General features: G+C 41.8%; 1 protein-coding gene across 3 annotated transcripts in view; it reads left to right on the forward strand.

Moving 5' to 3' along the window:
* The first annotated feature begins 1,314 nt into the window (after window positions 1-1,314).
* Window positions 1,315-17,131, forward strand: part of LOC134555496 (BEN domain-containing protein 5-like) — an 898,337-nt gene continuing 882,520 nt past the window's right edge. For all 3 annotated transcript variants that reach the window (XM_063407113.1, XM_063407114.1, XM_063407115.1), the window contains exon 1: window positions 1,315-1,606. In XM_063407113.1, coding sequence (XP_063263183.1) covers window positions 1,507-1,606 — 100 coding nt within the window. In that variant the 5' untranslated portion in view covers window positions 1,315-1,506. The remainder of the gene's footprint in view (window positions 1,607-17,131) is intronic.

A 17,131-nucleotide genomic window follows, 5' to 3' on the forward strand; every position in this document is an offset into this window, starting at 1 on the left:
CACCTGAGAGTAAAACATAGTCCTGCCTGTTTCCATTGCTTAGCATTGCTCATGTACTCCCTGTTTCAGAGTTTTAAGAGCGACGTGGTTCGGGGTGCATTCAGCCCCACGTCTGCCTGTGTACGCACATAAACACGAGTCTTGATGCTTGTGCTTGTAACGCTGTGCTCGTCCCGTGGTCAGCCTTGCTGCCCAGAGGCTGGAGTTGTCTGTGTAGAGGATGCACAATGGAGCTTGCGCCTCGGCATTAGCGCGACACGCATGATCACACCCAGCCTGCCGGGTCCCCCGGGACTCACACACATAATTAGCCCCTGTGCACCAGAGCCTTCATGGCCGTGTTTGCCACATGGTGAGTGTCACCCAGCGGGCCCGCGAACACGCGCACGCAGAAGCCCTCCCGTCCCCAGCACTGCATTTGCCATATGGTCAGGCTCACCTGCTGGGGCTGGGGCAAGGAGACAGACGGGCAACACTCACACACATAATGAAGCTCCCCACTGGGCTGCCTTAAGAAATTAAAAAAAATATATATAAAATAAAAGTTGACATAACTGCCACATGACCAGACTCACCTGCTGAGTCTTGGGGCAGGGTGGGGCAGTCACGCACACAGGAATTGGCCCTCTCTGCCGGTGCTGCACCTCGGTGCATGAGGCTGGAATCGGAGCAGGAGGGACAGAGTGCTCCTGGGGCCACAGAGACCCCGAACCCACACAGGCTGCCAGCCCCTCTGCCCCCGCTGAGCTGTGTGGAGGGGGATGTACACCTCCATAACACCGGGACATTGGACAACAGGGAGAATTTCTTCACAGAAAGGGTGGTTAGACTTGGGAACGGACTGCACAGGGAGGCGGTGGAGTCACCGTCGCTGGAGGTGTTAAAGGAAAGACTGGACATGGCACTTGGTGCCATGGCATAGTTGACATAGCGGTGTTTGCTCTTAGATTGGACTTGATCATCTCAGAGGTCTTTGCCAACCTAACTGATCTTCTGTAATAACGAGCCTCTCCTCCTCAGAGCCCTGTGCGCACCTCAGGCCCACACCGACTCCCACGGGCTCCCCGGAGGAACTCCGGTACCGGCACAGCCCTGTCCTCCGGGGCACAGTGACGGCAATTGCCGAGGTGGCGGGCAGCCACCAGGGAGCAGAAAACGAGCCCTCCTTTCCCGGTCCGAGCAGCGCCGATAAACAGCGGCCGCGGGAGGCGCGGCGGGGCGGGGCGGGGCGGGGCGGGCGCGGCCGTGCGGGCGGGAGCCGTGCTGCGTGAGGGGCGGGCGGCCGGCGCCGCTCCCCCACGACCCGCCCGCCAGCGCCGCGGCGGCCGCAGGGCTGGGCGAGAACGGGAGCGGAGGCCGGTGCCAGCGCAGGCTGTCCCCGGGAAGGGCTCTCTCCGGGCAGGACGAGCCCGGAAAGCGGCTCGCAGGGAAGGCTCTCCCGGGCGGGCTGTCCCCGGGGAGCGCCGTCAGCCCCGCCGCCATGTCGGGGGCGCGCGGGGCTCCCCCATGGCCGTGACGCGCGTTGCCATGGCGACGGCCGGGCGGCGTTGGGGGGGTGGCGGGATGACAACAAATATGGCGGAGAGGAGCAGGACGGCAGAGACGGGTCAGTGCCAGCCGCAGCGCCTGGGCGGGGGGAGCGGGGGAGCCCCCCTTCTCCAGGGGCTTCTGGCGGTCGAGGGGGCCTGGCTCGCAGCGGAGTGCGGAGACGGAGCCCTTCTCCTAGGGGAGACGGGGGGAGAGCATCTCTGGCCGAGGGCACTAAGGTGGTGAAGGGACCGCGGTAGAGGCTCCTGCCCGGGGAGCTGTGACGAAGGGCAAAGCCGCGTCCCTTGGGGGATAAGGAGAGTTTTCCCAGGGACAAGGTGGTTGTGGGGAAAGCTCTTTCAGGCAGGTAGAGAGGGAAGACACCCCCGCTTTCCAGGCCTGCCTGAGCGGGACTGACCCGCTGTGGGGCGGAAGGTGTGAGGGGCAGAGGCCGGCTCGCCCGGCCGGCTCTGCGGGGCCGAGCCCCGGCGGGGCAGAGGAGGAGGCAGATGGGGCAGCCTGCACCGTGCTCCATCCTCCCGCAGCCTGCTCCATCCTCCCGCACTCTGCTCCATCCTCCCGCACTCTGCTCCATCCTCCCGCACTCTGCTCCATCCTCCGGCGCAGGGGCAAAGGTGGAGGTGGCGAAGAGCAGAGCAAACCGGAGGTGCAAAGGAGCTCCCCTTACACAAGAAGCGACCGCCTGCGTGAATTCGCATGAAAAAGTAATACGTGAAGACGCAGGTCTGGAACTGAAGCTGCAGCACAAGGCTGGTAGCTTGCGGGTTGACCTGCAGGTGCTGCTTGACCTGTCTGGGAGGTGTAAAGTACCCGGAGGCTGCAGAAGGACAGCGAGCAGCACACCGGACAGCTCCCATCCCTTATGTTACATCCTCCTGTGACTGAGGATTTCTTTCAGGAAGGTGCCAAATGTTATTCTTCCTATTCAGGATGCATTAACAAGGGCTTTAACTGTGTATGTGAGATAAGTTTGTCTGTGAAACTGAAGTTTTGTGTCTCCTCATAAATGATAAGGATTCTCTAGGTGTAGGGGTCTTTCCTGTTGTAACAAAACACAGTTAAGATATTTTCCAATCCATGTGAGAACAAAAGCCCTCAAAATATATTAGGAAAATTAGAGATGCTAACATTTGGAAGATGGAACAAAGATGACAATATTCCTGAATATTTAATCTCCCACAGTACCATACATAAATTGTCTGGGTTCCTGAACCAGGAGTTCATTTTCCCAGCCTGCTGTGTTAGCTGCTGTGCTTATGCTTTTCAGCCTCAGAAGTGGCTCCAAACAAATATGCATTACCCATAAAACAGATCTTAAATTTTTGTGCCACTTAAGGTGAAAAAAAGAGTTAAATGTGTCAAATGCTGTTGTGTTCTGGGAAATGATGCTACAGAGCCTACATCTAAATGGATTGTCCATATGGTTCTTGAACTCCCTGTGTTCAGCCATACTGTTTATGAACCCGTGGAAAAACACTGTGAAGTTTATTAAAGTGTGTTGAACTTGTCCGTGAGGCAGGTGATTGTTTTCATCCTCTGCACTCTGCAACACTGCTGACACAGGTGATCCGCTCTGCCTGAGCTGTGAATCAGGGAACACAGCTCCAGTGGCCACTGGACTTTGTCAGCTTTCCTACCTACCCCCTGTGCTTGTGCCCTTGTCAGTAACTTCAACATGGAATGTAACTTTCATACTATTTCCAGATTAACTTGTGTTCTCTGCTGTATTAGTTAAACCTGCAGCTTCACAGTGTTTGCTTTTTAATTTTAATCTTGCCCAGAAGTTTTTCCACTTCTGATCACTGCAGCTGAATAATCAATTATTTTCTGAAAAATGTGGTTGTTTCAGCTTCTGCTGAATTCATGTTTAGTTGCAAGTCCTGGTACACATCTGCTTGAGTTGTACAGTGCTTGTCTGGCCACTTTGCAAGTTTCATTTGCAGGTCCTACTATTTTGGAGAAACCTGATAAGGAATTAAAAATGTAAAGAACAACAAAGATAGGGAAAAGACCCAAAACCCTCAGAGAAGAGGAAGCAAGCTTGTGATCTTGGCCCACTTTAAAGAAAGGTTCATGGAAACTAGGCTGTGGGAGAAAAAAGGTGGGGTGATTTGGATTTTTTCTGACTGTCAGCTAACACTAAGTCGACAGGCAGGTTCTTTCCATGGCAAATCCCTCAAAGAATCTCTTATTTCCTGCCCTTCACTGCTGAGTGACACTAACACTGTTGTTGAACACATAACTGGGGAATGTTCCTGCTGCATCCTCACTGCTTAGTGTGTCTTCATCACATGTGAGATCTTCAGCAGTCTTTAGGAGATACAGGAATGCACCCCTGGAACCTTCATTTTGCACAAATGCAAGAGGAATAAAGCCATTACAGAAGGACTGAACATTGTTCAAACCATATAAATCAATTTAACCTGTATGAGTATATTATTCTTGCTGGATTTTTTTTTAACAGCAACATCATGTTTTCAGTTGTGGATCAGAAAACGCAAGTAATAACTCTCGTCATCTTATCTTCCCATCTTGAAATACTGATTGTTATTTGCATTTTTTGCATAAGGAAACTGTGTTACAGAGAAGTTGAAGGTACTTTATTCATGCTTTATAGCAGCACAAATTGCTGTGATGGACCATCCTTTACTGATTTAGTTCAGAACCCATGTTTGACAAGAGTCGATGTCAGAAAAAAAAAAATACAGTGTGCACTTAGAGATAAGGGGTTAAAAAATTTAGGTTTCTTCCTAAAAGTTATCTGACAGTGAATTATGCACATACAGGATGCTTATGACCCCTCTAAACTCTTGGATTTGAAAATACACTGTGTCAAGACATTTTGTAAATTAATTATACTTTAAGGAAAATACATTTCTATAATGCAAGAATTTTTCATTTCTGTTTTATTAGTATCTCTTTCTGTTATAGGGAAGTAAATCTCTTAATCTGTCTTATACTGGTAATTATTCTTACTCTATCCCTATATACAAATATTTTCATATTCCATTCGTTTTCTCTGTAGGAGATTTTTGTTTCTATTTTTGAAAATTTTTAACCTTTTAATTTTTTTTATTTGGGGAGGGGGATTAGGACACACAGAATTGCACAAAGCATTTCAGAACAGTGATTTCCATCAGCTTTTAGTCTACTGTTAGGCTCAGCTTTATTCTCTATATCATGGTTTCACCCAACCTGTGTACTTCAAATAAAACTGAGACTTAATATGGAAGGTAGATTATCTCACACCTGTCTAGTACAGAGTTCATGTTCTGCTGCTATCCTCACTGGACTAGGCAGACATCTGCTCTAATCCATTAAAATAGTTTCTGTATTCTGATGTTTGGTCAAAGTGCTGCAAATCAGCTCACTTCACTCTGAATTAATCATTTTCCCATTGTTGTTGGCTCCTTAGTCCTACCTGCTTTCTTAAAAGTTTAAATTTGCTTTTTGCAGTAAACTCTGAATTTGTATGCCACCTGTTTGGTTTTCCAGCTGAAACCTTCATGTCTCAGGCTGGGAATCCAACTTAAAAGCAACGTAAATCTTCACAAATGAAGTCTGCAGGAGGATGAAAGTGATTGAGTCTAGTTAGTTACTCTCAGGAGCTTCTTGCTTTGACTTCCAGTTGTTCTGCTCAGCTGACCTTGCTGTCATAAACCTCTGGAAGATTCAAGATACAGGAAAACAACCAGTTTAGTAAGTTTGATCAAAACTAGATGAATGTTATTTTTCCAGTTCTGTAGCAAAGAGGTAATTTTAGCTTCACTAGGGACAGTTTAGGAGTAGGTCGTAGTGAGTGCAGAGTGCCTGTATTTGCTAAATTTTTTGGCCCCTGAACCAGATAAAAGTATTTTCCAATTGATAATTTCACTAGTTATCTCATTATCTCCAGGTTTCTGTTCAAGGCATCTGTATTACCTTCAGAGGCCTTGCATCTGGAGACCTGAACGATCGAAGGGTGCAGGTTATCTCTGAGTCCTGTAATAGTTTTCTATCTGAGGCAACTGCATATTAGCCTGGATTGACAGTTCTAATATGTGTTATTCCACAGTCACTAGTCATTTTGTGGATATTAGTATTTCTGGTATTTCATTGTGTCATCATCACTGAAACCATAGTGAAAGCAAGAAAAGGCATTTACTCCCAGTACTGGACAGGATATAAATAAATGTCTTTAGACCAAAGATCCTGGTTATTGGAATGAGCAGGCTTCCCACTGAATGTGGAGTTTTTTATGTTTATTCACATGTCACAGTGGGAACCTTGCAGAGCGGCGTTGAGTCACATTTTATGGTAAGAATGGTTGGAATGTTCAAAGTGTTCACAGCCGTGCTGTGACCTGGCTTCAGGCAGGAAAGCTGCAAACCTCTGTTGAATGCTCAAGCCCCATCCAAAGTTTGTGTAGTAATTAGTGTTCCTAAAACACTTAGTGTTGAGCTCATTATTTCAGAGATCTGCACGTGAAGGGGCCAATAGAACAGCTGTTTAAATTCTGCAGTGTTTTCTAATTGATTTTAATATGATTGTTTTGAAGTAGCTTTTCATTATTCTTTCAAAAAAGAATAGTTATTCTTTTAAAAATATTTAATCACATATGGTATGACAGCATTCTAGTATCGGGAACATAACTGCTTTCTTTTCAGGGGCCTTAATTTTTAAATAAAAAGCCAAACTAAGTAAGAATGTAATTTATTTGTCTTTAAGTATAGCCTTTTTTGATAACTAATTCACTGACTTTATTATGAGGAAGTTTAAAATAGGAGAGATCAGCTAATTACTTTAACAATATTATTTAATCTTGGTCATTAAAATAACACCCCACATCAGTGGTACTTCTGATTCCCCAGGTAAACTTAATTTCTTCAACTGAATTAAGTTTTCCTAAATGATTTCTGAATTTTAAAGTGTATACAAACAACAGAGCTTATTTTGTAATCTACACAACTAACCTGTAAGCACAGCAGTATTGCAGTGTTAGGGTAAAGACATTGCAGCCTTCTTGCTGAAAGGGATGTGCCCACTGAATCCTCCTGTCAGCACGAGGAGGCTTCAGACATCACTGGAAAACTGTGTGGGGCCTGGGCCCAGCCTTGCAGATGTTCACGCTGCAGAAAGAGATGTTTGCAGTTATTTATAAAATGCTGCAGAATGGGTTTGTAAACAAATCGAAAATGGATTTTGTTCAATAAAGGCATTTTCCAGAACTTACCGATTGCATTGGTACATTTCAGCCAGAGCAGTTGGAAGTCCAGGGGACATTAGAGGAAGATTTCTTAGTAAATCTGAGGCCCTTTGTAAGACTATTAACCACTTCAGTTTTAACTGCAGAAGCTGAAATATTCGTTGAAGTTGTATACAGAAATTAACTCTAGTCGCTGCAGAGAGGTATTACAGTAATCATTAGACTCTGTTGCCAATAGGTTGGTATTCAAGTAACTTCCAAGGTGTTTCAGTTATTCAGTGGAAAAAAAATCCCCACTAGAAAAATTCATCGAAGAGGAGCTGCTAATATATTTTTGGTACTTAAAGCTTTGATCATATTTTTGTTACATAATTTGCCATATAAGGAGACCTGAGAAATACTAATGAAGGCTTTATACAGCTAGAAGATATAATTTCTGAAAAAGAAAGAAACAGGAATGTGTTGGGTGTTGCCATTTTTGAATGGTTTACCATTTCCTAGCCATATTTCATACATTTCTTCTTTGACGAATAATCAAAGCTTTGAAAAGTTACTTACCTCAAGCCTCCCAACGTTTTTTCTTTCAGTGAAGTTCAAAGCACCCTATTAATTACTAGCACTTGTGAGAGGAGGCTTTTGAATTTGTAAAAAGTAAAATGAGACATATTGAGAATTTTAATAGGTTTTAGACTGAAATTTGTAAAACAGTAGTTTCTGCAAGTTTCTTTAGTGTGCTTGTCACTGCTTTTAGTAGGCAAAAGTCTCATGCAAAAGACCAGATTAACCTCAGAATGCATTTATGTGGCCTACATAGAGTTTCTGTTTTTGGAAGTGGAGCTATATAGATTTAATGCTCAATAAAATAGGTTTTCAAAATCATCTCCCTGTATTACGATGGAACCAGCTTGATCTGCACATGGGGCCACTAACAGGAGTGGGGCACTGAGGTCTGCAGCCCCAGCCCGCCCTCCAGGTGAGACACCTCACACAATATCTGTCAGCTGCCACAGGAGATGGACAACTTGTCTGTGCTGGGAAATTGTCCTTCCTCCTCTTCCTCTTTCATCCACAGCACCTGCTTGGGGACAGAAGTCACAGAGGGAAATGGCTGAGTAGTCATCATTACCTTTTTTAAACTTTTTAAATGAAGATGTCTGATAACTAGGTAACAGAAACCCCTGGATAGAAGAGGTGCTGGAGGCCACGAGGGGAGTTTGTGCAGCTCTTTCCTGCTGATGTCCCTGAGATGCAGCCGTGCTGCTTTGCTCACAGGGGTGCTGCTGCATGTAGAGCAGCTCCAGCACAGGCACCTGGGTGTGTGCACCGGGCTGCATCACTCCTGTTTCTGGAGGATTGATCGTGCTGCCCTTTTCCAGAACAATGGGAATCTACAGAAACCAGCTTAGATTTCTCAAGTGATCCCCCAAGGTAGTTGGCATGCAGAGCCTTGATGCAGAATTGCCATGTTTAGGTTGCATTGTACCTGAGATAATAAGTTCTTGTGGGCTCAGGCTGTGTCTGCCATTAATCTATAACAGATGTAAACCAATTTACAATTAATTGAAGTTGGTTATGGGTACATGTCAATGTATCCCATATCCCATCTTCCTTGTCACATTGTCCCCACAACTCATTTTCTTCACTTTGCCACAGAGGCCAAGCCTGCCATTTAAGAAGTGTTGTATTTGTTAACTTTGGATTTTTACATATGTTTTTTGAAGTAATTTTACTATTTGTATGTTGAAATGGTTTGGAAAACTGCTCTACCAAAATAATAATGACTTCCATTTTATTTTGTTGCAGACTCTCAAACTCAGGATGTGGACTTTAGTATTAAATCTAGGGCTCTCATCCTGCAGAAGTTTGGCAATAAACTTGATGCATTTTTGTATAGTAAGTGCTTTTTGTGATTGGTTCTATTTTAGGATAAGTAATGTGTAAAGGTTAGAGACTAAAACTCACATGTTCTGATACATATATTTTCTAATATACATATGTATCTCTGTTCTCTCAGATTGTAAACTATCTTATTTCATAGTTTCATTATGTCAAAAATCAAGCATAGAAAAGGGGTTGGAGGAAAAAGTAGATCTCTTATTATTATTAGATGGTTAAGCTCTCTAATGACTCCATTTGCCTACTAATTCAACAGAGCTGTTTATTTAGCCGTGGATCTCAGAATCATGAGTGAAAACTGGCAGGATTTTCCTTTTACATTTTGTTTCATAAGCACCTTGAAAAATGTGTTGAATTTCAATCTCCACTAAAGCAAGTGGAACATCAGTTCCCGTGAATCACCAGAGCAGAGCAGCAGGAATCCATTGCAAAGAGAGCCCTTTTGGATTCATTGCAGCTCTGCTGATGTGTTTTCATTTGCAGTAAGCAGCAGAGTCACTTTGTGATTGCAGACAACTTCAGTGCTGGGAAGCCTGGCAAGTGACTGTCAGGTTTTCATGCATATAAAATGCAGATGAGGTAGTATGATGTGTTTGATTAATGCAAAAATTCCTCACATAACCTATACAAATGCAAAAGCAGCAGCATTATTTCATGAGAACTGTCCATGTGAAATAGGATTTTGAGATAAACTTGCCTCTGTACTACTTACCTACACCCAAAACCTGTGGTGCTCCAGAATAGCAGATGTTTTGTAACTAGGCACAATACCCCCAGATCTGCTGGTTATTTTATTTCTGAACAGTACAAATAAACAGTAATTTGGTCTCAGAGCTTTTTCTGTGTAAGGCTTCTTGAAGGTGGAATTTTTGGCTTGTGTTCTGAATATTTGAAATATTTTGTATGCATTTCATATTCCCATAAATATTGTATCAACTTGGTATTTGCTTAGTTAAACAAAACCTGCTGAATATGCTGTATTAGTTAGTAGCATTCTCTGTAGTTTTATTCCTGTTATGTTGCTGATGCAAGACAGTTAATAGATGATTTGTTTTTGCTGACATTTTTATGTTGGAAATCGGGAATTCTGAAACAGTATTTAATTTTTTTTTGCTATATGATACTTTGTGAATAAAATAAAACTGAAATGATCTAATTGTTTGCAAAGAAATTCTAGATTATGTTCTTAAATAAAGGGAATGTGAGTGGACAATGCTTGGATCAAAGAAATTCTCAATGGTTTAAAATACTACTTTTTGGAACAGATTGTTTTGGAGAGTAGAGGGAAATGCTATTCTAAGCGAAGAAGTAAAAAGAGTTGTTTCAATGAGTAATTATAAAAATGGCAGTAATTAATAGTGTAATTGATTTCAGCAACCTGGGGGAACAAATTATTTCAGAAGTATTACTAAAACCCCCAAATTATTTTAAATATGCAATAGTGAAGGAGAGTGTAACTCAAAAGTGAAAAAACTGTGGCTGAAAGTACTGCTGGGTTAAGTTAGCTGGCAAAAGACATCCCTACATCCCTGAAGAACAGGTGAATAGGAACCAAGAGCCAAGGAAACCAAGGAAAATAGCAGTTTAACCCAAAGAAAGACACGTGGATGGTTTGTAATGACCACGATGGAAATTGTCCGTGTGCTGAGGTTGCCCAGGTTTCAGGTGCCACACCCATGATGGAAGCCCAGGCAGCTGCAGTGACACCTTTCTTCCAGTCACTTGGGAAGTACAAGGCCTTGAAGAGAGGGATGGTGCTGTGCAAAGCTGCTGCTGTGTTTCCCCACAGGATTTTCTGCCTGCCCTGGACCCTCATGGGAGGCCCAGTTTCCCGTGGATAAAGATTCATTACCACCATAACAATGTTAGTGTTTGAATCAGGAATTGAATAGAAGTTTCCTGAACACTCTTGAATTTGTGATAATCAATTTTTTTTTCTTTTTTTAAATTTTGGACAGGTCCATCTGCAAGAAATTTACCGTAGTTGCACTTTAGGTATGAAAAAATAGCTGTTAATAGTGGGTTTGGTGTAGTGCCACAGCTGACCTGAGGCTCACCAGGCTGATTGCTTGTGAAGAATAGCTGAGAATGAGATAAAAGCTCTATCCAAATTAGAAAGCACAGCTGTATTCCCTCAGTGCTAACCCTGGAATAATGTCCGTGATCCAGCTTGCTAGCTCAGCATCACAGCTATGCTGTCTCCCTTTGGCCTTCCTGGGATTCAGCAGATAAGCTCATGCTCCCACACTATGGCATAGACATCTCTTTAAATATAAATTTGGAAAGTTCCTGTTCAATCAGCAGACACAGTAAGACATGAAAAGTGCTACGAATCTGGCATGACCAGGCTAATTTTCATACACAGAAAAAGTGCTGTTTATATGTTCCATACTTGACCTTTCTGATATTCTTGAAAGACCTCCATGGTACTTCATATGCTATTTTTTAAAGATGTCTTTTGTGGACAAACATTTTGTATGTGATAGTCAGGGCTGAGGAGTCTGAAAACTAGGACAAGACATAAAGCCTTGGCCTTTTGGAAAAGCTGAAATAAACCTACTTCTCTGTTATATCAAGAATATTTATTACCTATTGAGTAATAAATAGTTTTCAGTTTCCCAATGAGAATCAGTTGGTCCCCAAGAAAGGAGACACACAAAGTTTTTAACTTAGAGAGATTAAACTTTGTTAGTCACTGAAGGCTGTACAATCTTGGGTCAGGGTCATTGCATCGGTTGCTACATATAAGATGCTTTAGTTATATTTAGCTTGGCTCAATGTGAGTTATCTTTAGTTTTGAAATTTATTTTGTCATGACTTCTTGCAGTTATGCTGTCAAGTTTAAGTGAGATAACGTGCTTTTGTTAAATCAGTGCCTCACACCCAGGGCAGCTGTTGAAACATGGGTATATACATATTATCCAGTATATATGGATGTATACACAGCATATATCCATGAATCTCTCCCTTGCTTCCACTTGTCCTATCCTCCCTCACATATAACACAAACCTAGGTATATAAAAGCTGATTTGTTTCAGTATTAAATAGCATGGGAAATATTTACAGCATTTTAGGATGGCACCAGCAAATACTAGTAAGTAACTTCAACCACCACCATCTTCTTCCAGTTTTATGAGTAATATCAGGTTTTGCCCTTACCTGAAATTTGCTCCACTACAATTCGAAACCCTGCAATTGCCTGCCTGCTTGACTCAGTATTTTTTGCAGGTCACAGGCCCTCCTTGTCTTTGGGAAATCAGTTGCATACAAATTTCAGAAAGATATGGGATGCAATCTCTGAAAGAGTTTCACTTCTTGAAGTCCTATAGTACCACAAAAGGGATCACCTTTAATTCTTCAGTTCTCTTCCTGCCTCAGAATCCCTAGACACAGAATTTCCCCTGGAAGGGTAGGAACAGCCCCTAAATTTTTTCTTCTTGACTCAGAACTTGAATTCCTGTGTGCTTTTCCACTGATGTTTCAGCATCTCCTCTCATTCATATGCAGACCTAATTCTCTGAGCCATCCCTTATTTCCCAGAAAGGATGGACTTGTTGGTACTTTTTTTGCAGATGCAACTCTGATGACTAGTTCAACTTAATAGCTATTATTGTCTCTTTTCTCTGCTAGCTGGGGTGTCATACTGTGTACTATATTTTTGTTTACTGTTTATATGTTTTATGTTTTTGTTTGATGTGGGTTTTTTTACTTAAGTATTGCTACTATAGCAACTGTTGCATCCTGTGGTACCTTTGATGTTATCAAGATACCAAATACTTGTTAAAAAATAAATCTATATATAATGAAATTCACTGATCCTTACAATGTTTTTAAATAAACATCTTTTCAGTTAATGTATTTGATTCAACTGTATTTTCCATTCTTTTTACTTTTCATTTGTGGTAGAATTTTAGTTCAGAGCTTATAAGTTCAGTAGAAAGAGTAATAGATTTTTTTTTCTTGCATACTGAGTTCAAAGCATTAATTACTTTTCAGAATTTTTATTAAAAAAACCTGTTCATACCTTTTTGGACACTTTGGATTTCACAAAAATGATACAAAAAATTCCATTCCATTTCTAACATTAAAGTATATCATTTGGAATAGCCCATACTGAGATAATAAATGAGTAATCTTGAAATAAAGCTTTTAGGCTGAAGATTGGAAACAAATATCACGTATGAAACAAGTGCAAGTCCACACAAGCTGACTTTTCTTCTTTTTCTATAAACTCATAAGACAATGCCAGCCCCTGGGAGTGAGGAGTCGTCGTGCAGAGCAGCATCTGTCTGCCAGATATCTTCAGTTAAATGTTCTTCATTGGATTTTGGACAGGAGCTATAATTGACCTTGGATTGATAGTTGTATCTCTGTGTGGATCTGGTCTGTTTGAAAGGACCTCGTGGTGGAGATTTCTCATCACCTTTTCACACTTGACCAGCCTGGTGGTCAGTGCTTTGTTTTGGGCTAAGGCACTTCATTTCCTTTCTGTCCCTACTTGCCCTGGGGTTCTGCTCAGTATAATTCAGGCAAAGTTCTCTTTGTGGTGCTACTGAGCCTTTTGTAGGCACCCCATGTGTCACCAGCTTTAGTGATCATTTTGCTTTACATATTTGCATATAAGAACATTATTTTCCACCCTGAGCATTGACTCAGACACCTATTCCATACCTTCTACCAGAGTAAAGGAGTTTGGGTATGTGCATCTAAAGAGGCATGAGGTATTTAGATCTATCTGTGCTTCTAACCCAAAATAAAAATTAATGGTGGATTAGCAAAGGAGTTGTGTTGGGAAGGTTGAAAGGTAATATTGTCTGGTAGCCTCTGAAGAAAGAATAACTTGTGCAATAGAATGAAAGACCCAAACCATAAATTTTGTTTCCTTCCTATCGTGCAACCAACCACAAGCTCTTTCAAGTCCATGGCAGTAGGATTGCAGTTTGTTTCTCCTGACTACTTTCAGAACCTGTGCAAATCTCAGAATTTGCCTGATAATCTCTGCTAAACTGCAGTTCATCTCTACTTTGCTTGTTTCCTTGAATATGAATATCATCTTACAGTTTGGAGACAGACTTGACAAGCAGTCTGTTGGTCAAACCGGAGGAGGAAAGTAATTGAAGAGACAATTGCTGTAAAGCTGCTTTATCTCAAATTTGGCTTTTAAATGACAACACGATGTTACTATATTTTAGAATGTTACTATATTTTAGAACTAGACCAAGCTGTATGGCAATGCTTTCTTTTGGTAACCAACATTTTCCTTGTTCTGCTGGACCTTTGAAATAGGTAATGGTGACACAATGGGCACAGTACCCCAATGTGAGGCAGCAGGTGTGGCTGCTACCACGCCGGGTATTGTCTCAAACCCTGGGATTTATAGTCTAAACATATTTTTTCCCTTTCTGTTCAGATCACAGTGCCTGTGATTTAAGTACATTTCAGATTGACAGCGCTCTGCAGTATGTTTAGATTCTCCGGGTCATGCCCAAGCCTTGCTTCGGGATACATGGCTGTGAAGATCAAAATGACAGTTGTGATTTCTTCTTTTTCTTAGCATTCTTAAGTCAGTGGAGCTGGAATTCCAAGTTCCTGACTGCTGCTGCCTGTAGGATTTTTAGAATGGCTACAGAGGATTCAGAATTCATAGCAGAAATAGCTTGTCTTCCTGAATATCAGTGTTTCTGAAGCCTAGGGGCAATGATAGCTTTTATTTAGCTATCAATGAAAAGCTTTTAGTAAAAAAAGTCAAAATAAGAGAACATAATCAGCTACTGAGACTATAGACTTGTACTAAATGCTATCATTTAAAAGAATTTTGCTAAAATTACACTGTTTTCAGGTTTGTGGAGCAGACACTGTTATTGGCATAACTTCCATAAATGCTACTTAGCCAAAGTGTGAGTTGAGCAGTGTTCATCTGGAGATTTGGTATATTTTGGAGCTAGTAGGAGTTGCTGTTGGTCATCTGAATGGTTTTTTTTTTTTGCAAACTGTACCGAGAGTTCAGATTCACTTCTTTGTATGGGTTAATATTAACAGTACTGCTCAAGGCTGATGGAGCTTTTCTAGGATACCTGGAAACTTTTCCTGGCCTCTGGACGATAGGGATCTGGCAATTAGATCTTTATACCACAGCTGTTTCCAGTAGCAAAATGTATCCTAATTTTATTCTACAATGAGGATCTCATAAGAGAATGCAGGCTATCTTGATGACATTTGTAATTAAAGAAAGACTTCTACAGAATTGCCTTGCAGTTGTTGTAGGTGTTTGTATTCCCTCACCTTTCTAATTGGCTGTCATTGTTAGGCAGTAAGCGTGATTAGAAGAATGATGCAGGTTTTCCAGGCAAATTGCCTCTGTATTTTTCCATGTCTGTTTTAATGTAGCTGTGCTCTCATACCTAATGTAGCATGAGGGTAGCTGCTGGCTGCTAACTCCGTGGGTTTTCATGTTTGGCACTTCTGGAAGCTGGGCTCATTGTTTACACAATTCTAATAATCACTGTTACTTTCTAAAGAGGTACCTTCCTCTAGAAACTGCTGTGTTTAAAGAAAATATACTTAAATTTCCATGATGTTTATTGTAGCAAATACTGATTTAATCTTTTCCTAAATGAAAAAAATGTTGGCTTTACCCTTTGAATTTAAGAAGGGCAAAGAAACTCTGGAAATTTCCAAACCCTCCCTCCCACGAATCCCAGTCTCCTGGAACTGATTCTATTCATTTTCACTAGTTTGATGTGAAATATATCCACAATGACAATAGTGATGAATACAGATACCAGAAGACTCTGTCCAGGTTTTATTTTAAAGCCTTATATACTTACAGAGATTTCAGGCACCTACAGATTTTATACCTGATAGAAAATTACCATTAAAGTTTAATACTGTGGTAAAAGTAAATCCCAGGGATTTGCTGGAGCCTCCTGGAGTTTAAGCTATGAAGAATTAGAATAAAATAGCTATGTGTCTTACAACCCATAAGAAAAATAATTGACAAAATAAGAACTATATTCTGAGACAACTTCTTTGCTAGGTTTTGCCTTTGCTTGTCTTATCTAACCCTTTTTTTCAAAGGACAATCTGGTCTCCTTAAGTGGAATGTGCAGGATGTACTTCAGTTAATTCTCTTCTTTCCCTTTCAGTTTGTTTCAGATTGAAGAGCTATTTCCCTTCCCCACAAGGTTCTGTCATACATCTTTGCCTCCAGCCAGGAAAATCTGCTTAGGGCTCCCCAGTGGTGAGGACAGGATCTCTTTCTTGGCCAGAGGACTGGAGCCCAGGGTAGCTGTTCTCTCCATGGAGGGTGGTAATGTATTCCCAGCACCACTCTGCAGCTGCTGAACAGACACGAAGCCGTGTTTTATAATGGACCATCGGGCTCCTTTTGGGGCAGTGGTCTGCCCTTTTCTTTATCACCCAAGGGGAGCATGCCAGAAGGGACGTGGGGCTGTTGTGCTGTTCAATAATGGGAAGTTCAAAGACAGCAGGTTTTCATGTTTAGAGATTAAAGATAACTCAAAATATAGCAACAGTGCATTCTGAATATTCTAAGTACTGTGGAATAAAGAACATGCTAGGAGAGAAATACTGTTAAATGACTATGAATTACAGGCTATTTGACGATTTTATTCTCATTCCTGGAGGGCTACATTAGGTCAGGAGGAGCAGATGGAAACTTTTTGCTGGGACACAGTTACTTGACAGCTTCCTTCTGCATTGTGTAAAGACTCCATTGGCAGATTTTCTAAATTGCCAGGGAGATGTAACTCTCTCTTCTGCCTGCTTTTTCTCCACTGTCTTATGGTGGCAGTGCTATGAATGTATTCCTTTCTAGTTTCTTCATCTTTAAGTAGCATTTCCCAGTTATCTTTTATGATTTCCAAGAGGCCTATTACTTTTAGCTGAGACTTAAAGGGGAACATTTACCAAGAGGAGTTCAGTCTTCAAACAGCTCTACTCAGGTGACTCCCATTCTTTCACTTTGGTCCCTGGAAGCTCAGGCACTCATGGTGATTTGCAGGTTTTCCACTAATTTTTCTTTGTATCCTTGATTCCACAATGTTTGATTGCAAATGACCGATGACTAATCTTAACTGCAAGAGGTGTATATTTATCCAGCTCGGGTGAAACTAGAGCAAGTGGTTTTCCTCTGGCTGCTGCTCTGCACTGCAGCTTGCACAATGCAGAGGGGTGGATTTTAGGAAGGAGCAGCATCCCAGCCATGCACATGCACAGATGCCCCATCCAGGCCTCAGTTTGCCTCTGAAATTCCCAGGCTTTAAGCAAATTGTATCAGCATGCTGGTAAAAAAACATCTTAAGCTAAAATATCCTAAGCAGCAATTATACACTTAAAGAAAACAATTTAAATGCCACATATTGCTGTCTGTGGGTAATTATTCAGTCTAAAACAAATAACCTAGAGGTTACAAATAATAATTTTGCTAAAGAAACACAATCATGCATAATTCAATATCTACATTTTTACATTTTGATAAA

The sequence above is a fragment of the Prinia subflava genome, chromosome 10, assembly GCF_021018805.1.
Source record: "Prinia subflava isolate CZ2003 ecotype Zambia chromosome 10, Cam_Psub_1.2, whole genome shotgun sequence".
Classification (NCBI taxonomy): domain Eukaryota; kingdom Metazoa; phylum Chordata; class Aves; order Passeriformes; family Cisticolidae; genus Prinia; species Prinia subflava.